This window comes from Wasmannia auropunctata, unplaced genomic scaffold, assembly GCF_000956235.1.
Source record: "Wasmannia auropunctata unplaced genomic scaffold, wasmannia.A_1.0 LD334170.1, whole genome shotgun sequence".
NCBI lineage: Eukaryota > Metazoa > Arthropoda > Insecta > Hymenoptera > Formicidae > Wasmannia > Wasmannia auropunctata.
In genome coordinates this window covers 465,071-477,910 of record NW_012028720.1, presented here as the reverse complement: position 1 = coordinate 477,910, position 12,840 = coordinate 465,071, and the positions used below count along the sequence as shown (strand labels likewise).

Here is a 12,840-nt window from a genome sequence, read left to right as displayed (position 1 = left end):
CAGCATATATTAAGTGTGATGCATGCAGACGTTGTGGTTAGAGTAAAAAAATGTTTTGCAACTATACGTAAGAATTATAAAATCTAGATGTAGATTTTTTTGTCGAATTCATATTGTCAATAAATTACACTATTTACGCCGTTTGGTTTTACTGATTATTTGTAGCAAAGGAGTAAAATTACTGGCAACTGATACGTCTTATATAATCATGCATAGATATCTACGAAAATGTCTCTTACTTATCAATATTTCATTAATAAATTTATTTCTCTCTATACAATATCATCATAAATATACTACATTTAGCGGAAATCTTAAGATCGTTTATTACAATATTATCTTAATATTTTTTTATTTAATAAATATTAAAAAATAATGTAAAATGATGCGGTTTTTTTTATTTATTTGTTATTTCTATAATGGCATTTTTTCTTATAAGATAATATAAAATATAATTAATTATGAGATATATATATTAAATTCGATCACGCTGCAAATTTAGACAAAACAAAACTTCTGTTAAATAACTAGTAAATAAATGTAATTACTTATAATAGCTTTGCAAAATTTTCTGACTTAATTAATTTTAATTTTGCTTTAACAGAAATCAATTTTTTACAATCTAATTAAGCTTTAATTAAAGTTGTAAAATAATACTCATTATTTTAGAAAATTCGTCGCAAATCTAGAAAATTTAAGATGTCGCGCGCGACAAGTCTTCGACGACTTCGACTGACGTAGCGCGCAGTATCGTAAATCGTTGACATCTGAACCGTGGCTTGTGCTATCGACAGGAGGAAAGAGAAAATGTGATTTGCTGCATTATAATGATCCTCGATTGCGATCCAATTATGTTTTATTTATTATGACGTGATATGTCAATGTTGTCGGACTACATTTATCTACGTGTTAACAAAACATTTTATATGTATGCTCTATTTTCTAACCTATAATAGTACGCACATATCTGTTTATAACTGCATAATATTAGAAAAACATGTCATCATCTCACACGACGGAGTTGACCGAGCAATTGGTTAAAGACTATGCGAATTACGCAAAAGTAGACTGGAATAATCAGGCGAGTGTGTGTGTTTGTGTTCTACAAAATTGAAATCCTGTTGTTTGAGGAGTTATTAAACAACTTGTGTATTTTAGATGAAAAATGTTCGTGATATCATAGAGGATACACTGATACGACTGGAGGAATTCCAATCGATTGTTGCAATGGTTAGCAAATCCAAATAGAATATTAACGACTCAATATCATGAAACTTTAAACATTTCTGTCTCGCAAAGGTGGAGAATAGCAGTGCCGAATGCATGCAACAGCATCTTCCAAAGTTACAGCACATGAAGGACGGTATGGCAACTCTTCGCAAGAGAATAGACGCACTGGAGCACGTTGTTGCAATGGCCAATATGAATTTAAGTACATTGGAAGCTGCTGTAGAAAAGGCAGAGGCTGATCTAGGTGTATCGGATAAATTATTCGGGATATTAAATCCTTTATCATTTTTTGTAAGCACAATTTGCTTAAAGAATATATTTTTAACGTTTAACTTTATTACATAATTGAATTATGTACTTTATGTAATTATTATGTATGTTATAATTCCTTAAGCAATTTGAATTTATTTTTTCAGAAGAAAAGTCAGGAACCAGTCGCGTCAAGTTCAGTGCCAATATATAAATCGCCCATAATTTATAAGTCTGATGACTATTTTCAAAGAGAATAAAAAAAGGCTTGAGTTATGAAGTACCTGTTATTAGATTAAGAGAAGTATTTATAAATTTATGCAAGTCAGTAATATCTATGGGAAAAAACATATAGTTGATTGGATATTAAATAAATCTATAATAGATTTTTATATTATGTGTTATATTCTTGTCTACTTATAATTGTCGATATTTATCACAATTCAATTAGCAAGATTTTATGTACGTATTTCATTCGGAACTAAATCATTCATCTATGGTAGTGATTAATTGTTGCATTAATTGTAGATATTTTAGCCTGTCAAACTGTACAAAAAACATCATTTATCTTACTCGTAAACCTTTCAAAATTTTGAATTCAAAATTTTGATGTATTCTACATAAATAAAGTATAAAATATACGCATATTATTTGCGATTTCTGAAATAAGAACGCATTCATTTTTATCGAAGAAATACATACAAAAAATAAAATGTAGAAGATATACGAAGTTTTAGTTATGAACGGAAATTTTCATGAACAGATTTATTTATTTGGAATGCTCTTAATTTTTAACAAGCTTCCTTTCCTTTAAACAATTACCATTAAGTACCACATGAAGTAATGTAAATACCTTAAAGCTACATTGTGCATGTAAGATATTCTAACATGCTGCGGAAGTGCAAGTTTTCAATTGAGCTTTCTTCTCTCCCAAGGAACAACTTCCGCCTATGCAGTGTCTCCACCGCATAATCTTTCCTATTCCACAAGTGACGCTGCATGTGGACCAATTACCCCATTGGTCCCATATCTTTGGTTCTTTGCCGTTTTTTTCTAAAATAATATCACACCAATTATTTCACTTGTAACAACACGAGTAAAAGTCAATTTCTAGTGACCGAAAAGAATAACAAAATAACTATCTTTTAATATCAATGTATACAAATATACAAATTATAATTACATGAAAAATTAATTCTCTACTAAATATGATTGAAAAGCTTTCAATATTAATACTGTAGATGTTTTTAGTCCGTAGAAGAAATATATTCAAAAAGGAAATATTTCAGTCCATTCAAATATTTTTTATGATATGTTAATAATGTTCACTTGTGTTGATTCTTTTTTAAAGAGATAGAATCGTGAAATTAAAAATTAAAAGCATTATTTTAAATAAATGATTCTATGGAAACTTTCATAGAATTACATGGAAATTTTCACTATTTCGCCATTTATACATCTTTCATTTCTTCACGCACGTCATACACGTAACACGCACGTCATACGCGCACAATCTGGTCATAAATCAGATTTTAATAACTAAACGTTAAGATTAATTATTCTATCTTGTCAGAATTCCTGATTAAAGAAAAATCTAAACAGCCGAGAATTTCCGATGAAAAAGTCGAATGGAAATTTCCATTCGTTACCTAAGAATCTTATGTTATTAAAAGTTTCAATTGTTCCTCAATTTGATCGAATTTAGTAATTGGGGCAAAGTTAATTAATGGCAATCAGGGCAAAAGTTGATTAATCGGATCATAGATCTCTTTTTACATAAAATAATATATTTCGCAATATTGCACTCTCGCTGCTCGTATCGCAAGAATTTCAAACAGTGGTGAATGTTGCAAGAAAGAAAAGATATCCCTGCCATGCCACTAGTGGAAATTTCCATTCGTGCACTGCCCAAATGTTGTTCATGTACGCGTGTATGTTTCGATGATCGGTATTGCGGAAAGGTAAATCTCGCGAACCGGTCTCGGAGAAAGCCACCACACTCACCGACCGGTGTGTACGACCTGATGCGATTGCACGATTCGCGCCCACTCTCATTTATTTATCCCTTATGCAGCTGCCCGCGATTTCATCGCCGCGTTTACTTATTCCGTAATTGCAAAAAAAAAATAAAATTACATAACTTTGTATAGTTATGCGATATTCTGTAACTTTTTGTTTAATATAACTCTGCGATGATAAAATGCAGTTTGAATAATTATTAACGTTGTAATAAATGAAAATTTTATGAATTATCTAAATTTTTGTCAAACATATATATTGTAGTGAGAGGATTCTGATGATAGTACTATTGGTAATGTATGTAAGTACATATTCCAGCAATATAAATGTTTCCCAGAGAGAAATGACTCATCGAATTAATGCCAAATCGACACCAACTCAACGACAACGATACAATGATTTTGACGTCAATTTCACATCGATTTGATGTCAAATTGATGCATTTCTTATCGGTTTTTTCATTAATTCCTCAATTATATTAAACATATTTTAATTGCATTTTTTAATTGTAAATAGTTGATTTTACATATATTTAAAATCACATTTTTTACCTCGTTTTATCTGCGGATGGATATCGTCATCCTCATCGTCATCGACATCGCGAAACATATTATAATTTTTGCGTCGGAGTCTACCAGATTTTATTTTCAATGTGTCGATATCATTTTCAACGATAGTAGGTGTAATATTTGACCGTGTTTCGTCAATTTCCGAAGTGACTTCTTTGAAGGCTAAAATTAAAAAGTTATTTCGCATAGAGGAGTGATACACTGTATTTTAATTATAAGTATTTCGCAGTAATTACCTATAAAAAGTAGGAAAATAGCAAAATGTACAAAGATCAATCGATTTCTATTCATCAATAGATTTTTGCGTTGATATTTAATGTTAATGAATAGAAGATCGTCGCATTGAAATCTTGTTTCTCCAACATTGAAATTAAATCCTCATTGGATATGAAGTAATTCGCGTTGAGTAAGAAGTTTTGAACAAATAACAACTATATATACTGGTGCTATAAAATAATGATGAAAAGAAATATCTCTGTGCGTCAAAGACCGATATTCATAGTAATCGATTCTTATTTTTCAAGATCGTCTTAAGTAATGCTAATATGGTTCTACAATTGGCTTATGATACTTAAGACTCTTATTATACTTAAGACAGTCTTAAATATAAGAATGGACTATGAATATCGGCCTTATAATTTAAAACTTAGTTTTTTTAAATATTATCTTTATATTTTCAGATATGTATTACATATATTAAACATATTAAATATACATGCATATTTCATCTTTAAATTTATTTTTCAAAATTCAGATTTTGAAATGCAGAATTGCAACACAGTGCAACTCGCAAAAATATCATCGAAGAAAATAATGGAAAAATCCATTGGCTACACGCCTACATTCTCGCATCCTTCTTATTGTCACATCAGGACAATTTTACTCCGGAAGAGAGTAATAGAAACTCTTTCCGTGATAGCTTACAAAGTAACGATATTTTTTGTTTGTGCTCGAGACCCCGCTTAGCACTTTCTACATAATGATGTCGAGGAGACGATCGCTTTCGCAAGTCGCAAACAGATCACGATTTTATCCCGAGCCAGCCGAGGAAGCCTTTGGTACTGCAATCCTTGAGATGGCAGCTCCTCAACTGTGCCTTCTTGAGACCTTCGATGCAATCTGCGGACGAGCAGTGACGCCAACGGACCTGTCGTCCTTGCCCGCAAGACACGCTGCACGCGCTCCAAATGCTCCAATTGTCCCAGGCCGCCGAATCTACGGTGAGAGGCAAGGAAAAAAAACGGAATTTCACACCACTTTTCCCTTCCCCACTCCGCCAGTCAATTTCACGTGAACGCCGAAGAACAATAAGCTAAGGAAAATTTTGTTAGAATTATTATGAATTGTGAACTTACGAAACCGGAAATTTATAACACCTACATCTTCAACACTTTCTACTTCTCCGCGTATTTATATTACGTTAATTTCATACGTAATATCTAACATCTAATTCTTTCTTATTTTATACATATATAGACAATGCATTATTCAACATTTTGTACCGCTAATTTAATATCAGAAAAGATAATGAGATAAAAAAAATCATACGTAATATCTAACATCTAATTCTTTATTTTATACATATATAGAGAATGCATTATTCAACATTTTGTACCGCTAATTTAATATCAGAAAAGATAATGTAAGAGATAAAAAAAATCAGATTATATAACAAATTATTTTCCAGTCGAACCATTTTATATTACACGCGAATATTTTAAAATTAATCCTTGATTTTGAAGATTGACTATCAGATTTCATAGAAATGAACTTTTTTCCGTTTAATGATGTTTTGTTTATGGGATTGTCTTTCCCCTTATCTTATCACCTATATCGTCATCGCTCGAGTCGATGTCCTGTGCGATGACATTGCGCTTCCTCTTCATTAGACCCGACGTTCTCGTCGGGGTAATTTCGCGATGTATCTTCCCGTTAGATCTACCACGTCTTGTAGGGTGACTTCCAGAAAAGTCTCGCTCATAACCAAGCAACTTTCGCCCGTAGATCAAATCGGAGCTGGTTTGAAAGTACAGACGGAAATTTCTCTCTGTGCTTCTTTTCCAATGACGATCCAGTGGGGTCAATGTTCTGATTTGTCTAGCAATGTCTACCTAATACGTGAAATAAGAACGAAATGTTTATTTAACAAATACAACACACGCGAGACTCTCAAACTTGGTACACGCGCGTAGATTTTTCTTTCCGCGATTTTTATATTTCGCGAACCTTGGGTTTACCCGTTGTGAATGGAGCCGAATGGAGCGGTGACACGAATTGCGAATAAATGTCCGAATAATAGCGTCTTTCATTGCTGGAACACACATCGAACTATTGAATATAAACCGAGTCGACTAAGTATGCTTGCTGCTACCGAGATGAGAACGTTTATCCTTCTTAACGTTTACGAGAGCGACGAAGAAACGTATTTCTCGCGGTATGCAAAATGATGTTGGCATCCTCGCAATTATCGATGAGGAAATAATGAAATTAGCAGATTTGTATTACGATAAAAAAGTTTTGCAATGTATGTGCAGCAATATGGATAATACTCTTTGAATGACCGGGCAATTTTACCTCTTGAATTCATTATTCGAATCGGCAATCGATACGTTACGTTTATAATTTGGGGCATTAATCGCAAATACGGTACAGGATTTCGGAAAACTTAATACTTCATAAATTACGAATCCGACGTAAATATTGTATGTCAAAATTAATTTAAGTAACACTTGCATATCATATTTCCGGTTCTTATATTGCGCGGTTATGGACATCTACATAAATATCGATACAAAACTGTGTCTAAATTCACGTTATGAAATCGTAATATTAATCGTATAAAATACAATATCTGAAACAAGCGCAAGAGAATATTTAAATATTACTTTATCATTTCTTTTTATTGATCAGAGAATATATTATTTTCTTTTCATAACCGAATAACGAAATAAAAACTTGAGGGATCAAATATATTCCTGCAAGCAAAAAAACATAATTATTACATTTATAATATACTGTTATATATAAAAAAATGTTTTTATATATAACATAAATATATTATAAATGTAATAACATAATTATTATGTTTTTCTGTATTTTTATATATTTCTGCTATACAATATTTGCTTCTTGTTTTCTTTTTACTTCAAATTATCTTTCGATTGTGCAAGTTTTGTAATTATATTATAATTTATCACTATTTTAAAAGAAACAATCCATACTCTTATATACATACAATTATTTTTCTGTAAATTATATATATTTTGATAATATAAACTTTATGATATTAAGATTTACGCAAAACCATATATGTATATTATCATGTAATCTGACGATAAACAAGTTCAATGACAGCAAAGTAGAAAACTTTACATCAATTTCTATTTAAAAATGCGCTATAAAGATTATACATAATGATTCATGAATATTTTGACTGTGTATAAAAATGTGTGTAACTATATGTTACATATGCGTGTACTCACTAATAAAATGTTTTACTATTTGCCAGATCTATGTGTTTTAATAATGATTCACAACCGTTTAAAATGTATAATCATTATGTATAATAAAATTTGCACTTGCGATGTAAAAAATTATATACAGCTAGATTAAGTTTAAATCTACTCGAAGACGAAATACATGAAATGCTAGTAAAATATATACATTTATCATACATTAAGTTTTAACTAATTAGCTGAGATGGCTAACGTTTTGAACCTTCGAGAGATATATCTATAGTAATTTAATATGTATAAAAAGGCCGACTTTGATTGCTGAATGAATTATATAATTTGTATTCGGATTACGCTTGTAAATTTTAATGTCAAAAAAGCTTCTGTAAGAGAAGCATTAAACTAATACGTCGCAAATGTTGGACTAATTATAACCTGAAGAAGGCTTTGTGCGCTCGACCATTCGGTATTTGACCCTGCAGCCTTAATCTGCGAACAGCCTCTCTCAGATGTTTTGGTTGTAATGGACCAGTTTCATTTTGAGCCTCCATAACATCTAAAGCTGTAAACAAGCACAATATATAGTCTAGAATAAAATTTTAAGTCTAACAATATTTATAAAAAAAAGTGCTCCTACCTTCTTCAACGATTTCACCAACAAACACCTTAGCAATTCCCGACATGGCTATGACAACGTTCTGAGACACAGAACATCCCGTTATGGTTTGCATGATCTGAAATACATTTAACAAAATACTTTCTTAAAAATGGATTTTTTTTTGCATATAACGATTAAAACTTATTAAAATACAATACCCTCTTTATAGCTGCCTTTGGAAATGCAGATCGTCTGTACATCTCGTATCTGTCCAGCTGATCTTCAGTAAAGTTAGATACTAGCACTCTGTACAAAAAGAAGTTCTCAGATATATTTCCAAGACAATGTGCACATAAACTTAGATGTCAGATACACACTGCATCTTCTCTCGCTCCTCCTCTTCTATCTCCTTTTTGCTCTTCTCCTTACTCTCCCGTCTTTCTTTCATACTGACTGGATTGGCGCGAGGTATTATAATGTCATTACTAAATATATCTTCAGCGGTCTGTTCATCATCCTTTGTACTACTTCTTCCTTCTTCCTTCACAGTCTCCACTTGGCTCTCCACAATCGGGCAGATGGAACTAGTTCCCGTGTTCTCAGTCTCTTCAGCATCCGACTGCGACTGAGAGCTCATTGCATCCGACTCTGCCTGTGTGCGATGCAGACAATATGATTAGTTTACTTAAAAGACAACGGTTATAGAGTTTAATATTTTGACAGCGTTTATACCTTAACTTGCACACTATCGATCTCCATAGCTTCAGTATCCTTAGATTCTAGATTGTGTATAGGACTAATTTTAATATCTTTATGCTCTTCGATTTCATTTTTCTGTTCACTTTCTCTTTCGTCCCCAGAATCTTCCTTCCCAAAGATATTATCCATCTTTCTGAAAAAGATGTACAAGTATTACAAGAATTAGTCAATTATTATTAATTCATATATTCGCAAATATTTCTTTTACACACATATATATATGTATTAATAATTTTGATAATTAATATTTCGATAATTAACGACATTATATACGATATTTCTCTTGAACACTACATAAATAAATCATATAAAACATTAAAAAATAAACCGTTACGATCTTGTACATTTATCCTTGTGGAATGTTACATGCTGTCGCAATAGGAATAAGGACGTTTGATAAACGTTTGCATAAACATGTTATAAATTATAAAGCAAATAAAAACAGAGGCGGAGAAACAAATAAATCACTCTACTCGCTGGCCTTTTTAGATTCGTAGGTATAATATATATTTATATCAAATAAAATATTATTATTTAAAATATTCGTTCCAAGTGTTGATGAACAATGACACAGAAAATCACGAAAAACAATGATAATATTGCGACCAAAGTGTTATCGACATCAGAATGATCACGCGTCATTTCCAATATGAAAAATATGATTGAAACGGTAAACAATTAACGTACACAAACGGAGCAAAAAGGAGTACCGACAGCAGAGAGAAAGTCTCTCTCGTGACAGGTCTCGCTCGAGTGTATCAGTGTATGCGACGCGAACTGAGGTTAGGTTAGGTTTCCTCTTCGATTGTACCGAGGCTTCGAGAATCGCAATATCGATTCTCGAAGCTCGATGAGCTTCAGTCATACCAATCTGTGGGCCATACAAGGAACGCGCCGCGGCGAGGCGTATACAGTCGGCGCACTGAAATCGCTCCGCATTTCTCGCGACAGCCGGCCCGGTTGGCCGCGTCCAAGAGTATCCCACGCGCGAATTGTTCCTCGTGAAGCGACCAGACGTTCGAGCATCGTCGCCGTCGTCGCGATTTCCGCGGTATTGACAATTCGCTCGCACGCGCCGGTGACTCCGGAGTTCGGAATCTCGTCGCGTTTCTTTCCCTCGCCGCTACTTTCTCGCCGAGGTGCATCGAGAGTGCAGCGAACGTTGCCAGGTATCGCGGTACGTACGCGCGTTGTCATTAATTTTGCGATCAGATCGCTTACGTTAAGCGCGGCTTTGCTGCACATATTATTTTCCGACGTTTCACTTAAAGAAATATTTCGGATTTTATTCTCTGACGTTATATTACGGCTGGTTCGCCACCTCGACCGTTCGTTTCGATACCTCGAGAATCGCAATCTCATCGATATATATGTATATATATCTCGAACCACAGCCATTACGCCAAACGCGCCGCGGTGACCGCGGAGTTCAGTTCGAACCGTTTCGCAATTTTTGCGGATCGTTGCCGATCCGAAACGATCTCGCCGTGCGAAATATTACCGCGAGTGTCTTTCGCGAAGCGATGGGTTTCCGAACTCGTAGCGCGTTAGCCGTCGCGGCACCGTCCATCACCGAAACGTCGCGAATTTTCGGATCGACAAACGCCGCTTGGCGCACAGCTCGACATCGATCGGCGATCTCGCCGGCATATTTCGCGCCAAATTATTTGCCGAAGTACAGTCCAAGTGTCTCCGCGTTCGCGATCTCGGCATCGCGCGCGTGTCGCGCCGCTTCTCGTCGCTGAAAATATTGCTCGAATGCGTCGCCGTTGATAAATCTATTAAGCTATATATATACACTTCGGTAATAATCGTATCATATCAATGGCGGACTCCCCGAGCGCCGCTGGTTGCGGGAGTGGCCGCGCGATGGCGCCGGCATGCCGCGCGGCGGCGAGACCGTTAGCCGCGAGGCGACGACGGTGTCGCGCGACGCCGAGTCCGGGTATTTGTCAATATCCATCCGCTCGGGATTTTCGGCGTTCTGCGTGGCGAGAGCGCGCGTGAACGGCATCCCGCACACGCTACGCGCGCGAAGAGGGGCCGGAGGCGAGACGCAAGAGAGGCTTTCCGCAATCGTTTATCCGTCGTGCGTCCGAGCTCCGGACGACGAAACAGGAGCGACTCCTCTCTCTCTCCCCGGGCTGACGTTTTACGGACGAACGGGTGGCCGTGTCGCACCGCCCGCCGTCGCGCCGTGCCGTGCTGCGTCGCGTCGCGTCGCGTCACCGCGAACCTGGCCGAGCGAGCGAGTTCGGGAGTGCGCGATAGTAGTAGTAGTAACGGCGGCGGAGTACCTGTGTGCGGCCGTGTACCGCGAGTGTGTGTGCGTACGATATCCCCCGCGCCACGGGGGAGCAGGGGTGGAGCGGATCGCGGCGTCAGTGACGTACCTCCTCGCGCATAATACGCGCGGAATAGCGGGCCGGGAGCGGCGGCCGCGACGACGGCGGCGACGTTCGTGTGATATCTGCGTCCAACCACGGAACGTCCTCCTGCCCACGAATGCGGTCCACGGCCGTGTATTAAGATGTAAGTACGAGTTGTGTTACACGAGATTCCCTCTCGTTGGTTCGCGAGCGTGCGAGCGAGCGAGCGAGCGGAGCTGCGACGAGAGACAAGCTCTTTACCGAGAGAAAGAGGATTTCGTTGACGTCGCGCGGTCCGGCCGTGGTCTCGTCGTCGCGGTATTGTTATAAACAGACCAGTTCCCTGTTCTATAAGCCTGCATGTGACTGTATGCGTGTGCATACTTTGCAAATGCGCATGTACAAGGTGCTCTCGAATTAACGAACGGATACTCCTCTCTCTCTCTCTCTCTCTCTCTCTCTCTCTCTCTCTCGGGGAAACGTGGAGTGAATTTTTTTAAATGAAAATCAATTGACTTCCCTTAAATTTCAATACTCGATTTTAACACTCAGTCACTAAAATTCGAACGCAAAAGTCTCGCGAGTGTGAAGCTCACTCTAAATGACGCGCGACGTCCAGAATTCTCTTCACCCCCGTAGATTATCTCGAGTGGAAGAGTTCTGTCAGTCTCGAGCTGACGATAGCTCCGAGGATGAGATTGGCGCTCCGGATATTCTCGCGTACGGGAATCGACCTGGAGCTTCCCCCCTCACCCCTCCCCGCGCGCGACTCCAGGGGAATGTGCCTGTCCGCTAATTCTCGGACACCCCGTATAACGACGTCGCCTACGCTCGCGCGTGCATGCGCGCCGGTGTGAGTGCGCACGCCACTGCTCCATCCGATCTATGTATGCGTGTACATGTGTGTGTGTGCGTGCGTGTGTGTGTGTGTGTGTGTGTGTGTGTATGATCGACACACATGTGTCGATCTCCTTTACTCTCTCTCTTCCTCTCTCTCTCTCTTGCTCCGTTGCACTTTCTCTTTCTCTTTCTGTAGCGCCGCGTTTAAGGGGATACGTGACAGGTACATGCACGCGCGAAACCGGTCCGGCCGACACTTTGGATGCCGCTTTTTTGCAAAGGGCCGATCTACTCCTCTTCCCCTCCCTCTCTTCTCCTTCCTTCCTTCGCTTGCGCCATTTCTATCCTCACCCCTTTGTTCCCTTCACCGTCTTGTCATGTTCTCTTCCCGTCTGGTCCGCGATTCGCTCTCGCGAAGGTGTTGCACAGGATACACAACCGCGGAGTAAGAGAGAAATAAGAGAGCTATAAGATGTGTACATACACGGAGGGATCAATTGGAAAAGCTGACGCGATTGAAGAACGCAAATGGGGCGGATGATTTCACGGGGATATTACGAGGAAACATTGACACTGTTCAGGAAAAAATATTTGACGAGGATAAATATGGATATGTCAAGATATCCGTATATCCGATATATTTATCTGTTGTCACCCTTATCTGTCTCTTGGATGATTTACTTGGATTAATTTTTATCTTGCAGTCGTTCCCAAACAAGGCGTAAGAAATTAATATTACGAATTTATAGAATACA

General features: G+C 37.4%; 4 protein-coding genes across 9 annotated transcripts; 1 reads left to right on the top strand and 3 right to left on the bottom strand.

The window, feature by feature from the left end:
- Positions 1 to 606: 606 nt before the first annotated feature.
- On the bottom strand, positions 607 to 4,486 carry LOC105459693. 2 transcript variants are annotated; one of them, XM_011705925.1, is made up of 4 exons: positions 4,304 to 4,486; positions 4,050 to 4,229; positions 2,333 to 2,532; positions 607 to 784 (listed from the first exon to the last, which is right to left on the bottom strand). In XM_011705925.1, the coding sequence occupies exons 1-3, from the start codon at positions 4,356 to 4,358 to the stop codon at positions 2,363 to 2,365; spliced, it is 405 nt and encodes a 134-aa protein (XP_011704227.1). In that variant the 5' UTR covers positions 4,359 to 4,486; the 3' UTR covers positions 607 to 784; positions 2,333 to 2,362. The 2 variants fall into 2 exon arrangements, with proteins under 2 accessions (XP_011704227.1, XP_011704226.1); XM_011705924.1 differs by lacking the exon at positions 607 to 784 and having other exon boundaries at positions 2,211 to 2,532; positions 4,304 to 4,485.
- LOC105459692 (biogenesis of lysosome-related organelles complex 1 subunit 4) lies at positions 739 to 1,871 on the top strand. Of its 2 annotated transcripts, none has more exons than XM_011705921.1 (4): positions 739 to 1,087; positions 1,159 to 1,230; positions 1,300 to 1,521; positions 1,647 to 1,871. In XM_011705921.1, exons 1-4 carry the CDS (start codon positions 998 to 1,000, stop codon positions 1,737 to 1,739), a joined length of 477 nt encoding a protein of 158 aa, XP_011704223.1. In that variant the 5' UTR covers positions 739 to 997; the 3' UTR covers positions 1,740 to 1,871. The 2 variants fall into 2 exon arrangements, with proteins under 2 accessions (XP_011704223.1, XP_011704225.1); XM_011705923.1 differs by having other exon boundaries at positions 742 to 1,081.
- Positions 4,487 to 4,783: 297 nt separating the features above from the next.
- Positions 4,784 to 6,925, bottom strand: LOC105459691. Its single transcript, XM_011705920.1, has 4 exons — positions 6,642 to 6,925; positions 6,294 to 6,378; positions 5,896 to 6,178; positions 4,784 to 5,282 (listed from the first exon to the last, which is right to left on the bottom strand). The coding sequence occupies exons 1-4, from the start codon at positions 6,839 to 6,841 to the stop codon at positions 5,089 to 5,091; spliced, it is 762 nt and encodes a 253-aa protein (XP_011704222.1). The 5' UTR covers positions 6,842 to 6,925; the 3' UTR covers positions 4,784 to 5,088.
- Positions 6,926 to 7,307: 382 nt separating this feature from the next.
- LOC105459687 (transcription initiation factor TFIID subunit 11) lies at positions 7,308 to 12,582 on the bottom strand. 4 transcript variants are annotated; one of them, XM_011705914.1, is made up of 6 exons: positions 12,437 to 12,582; positions 8,850 to 9,009; positions 8,495 to 8,769; positions 8,336 to 8,423; positions 8,157 to 8,253; positions 7,308 to 8,081 (listed from the first exon to the last, which is right to left on the bottom strand). In XM_011705914.1, the coding sequence occupies exons 1-6, from the start codon at positions 12,565 to 12,567 to the stop codon at positions 7,948 to 7,950; spliced, it is 885 nt and encodes a 294-aa protein (XP_011704216.1). In that variant the 5' UTR covers positions 12,568 to 12,582; the 3' UTR covers positions 7,308 to 7,947. The 4 variants fall into 4 exon arrangements, with proteins under 4 accessions (XP_011704216.1, XP_011704217.1, XP_011704218.1 ...); XM_011705915.1 differs by lacking the exon at positions 12,437 to 12,582 and adding an exon at positions 9,564 to 9,665; XM_011705916.1 differs by lacking the exon at positions 12,437 to 12,582 and adding an exon at positions 9,564 to 9,663 and having other exon boundaries at positions 8,850 to 9,005.
- Positions 12,583 to 12,840: the final 258 nt, after the last annotated feature.

What these genes read in the sequence shown, in the direction of transcription:
- LOC105459687 (XM_011705914.1), bottom strand. Translation starts at nt 12,567, where the DNA reads ATGTACACATCTTATAGCTCTCTTATTTCTCTCTTACTCCGCGGTTGT. An exon ending in ACGGTGAAGGGAACAAAGGG is followed by an intron (nt 9,010 to 12,436) that starts GTGAGGATAGAA and finishes CATCTTTTTCAG; the next exon opens with AAAGATGGATAATATCTTTG. An exon ending in TCGATAGTGTGCAAGTTAAG is followed by an intron (nt 8,770 to 8,849) that starts GTATAAACGCTG and finishes CATCGCACACAG; the next exon opens with GCAGAGTCGGATGCAATGAG.
- LOC105459693 (XM_011705925.1), bottom strand. Translation starts at nt 4,358, where the DNA reads ATGAATAGAAATCGATTGATCTTTGTACATTTTGCTATTTTCCTACTT. An exon ending in TATTTTCCTACTTTTTATAG is followed by an intron (nt 4,230 to 4,303) that starts GTAATTACTGCG and finishes TTTTAATTTTAG; the next exon opens with CCTTCAAAGAAGTCACTTCG. An exon ending in CCATCCGCAGATAAAACGAG is followed by an intron (nt 2,533 to 4,049) that starts GTAAAAAATGTG and finishes ATATTATTTTAG; the next exon opens with AAAAAAACGGCAAAGAACCA.
- LOC105459692 (XM_011705921.1), top strand. Translation starts at nt 998, where the DNA reads ATGTCATCATCTCACACGACGGAGTTGACCGAGCAATTGGTTAAAGAC. An exon ending in ACTGGAATAATCAGGCGAGT is followed by an intron (nt 1,088 to 1,158) that starts GTGTGTGTTTGT and finishes TGTGTATTTTAG; the next exon opens with ATGAAAAATGTTCGTGATAT. An exon ending in TCCAATCGATTGTTGCAATG is followed by an intron (nt 1,231 to 1,299) that starts GTTAGCAAATCC and finishes TGTCTCGCAAAG; the next exon opens with GTGGAGAATAGCAGTGCCGA.
- LOC105459691 (XM_011705920.1), bottom strand. Translation starts at nt 6,841, where the DNA reads ATGTCCATAACCGCGCAATATAAGAACCGGAAATATGATATGCAAGTG. An exon ending in TCGAATAATGAATTCAAGAG is followed by an intron (nt 6,379 to 6,641) that starts GTAAAATTGCCC and finishes TGTGTGTTCCAG; the next exon opens with CAATGAAAGACGCTATTATT. An exon ending in CTCGAGCGATGACGATATAG is followed by an intron (nt 5,283 to 5,895) that starts GTGATAAGATAA and finishes CTCTCACCGTAG; the next exon opens with ATTCGGCGGCCTGGGACAAT.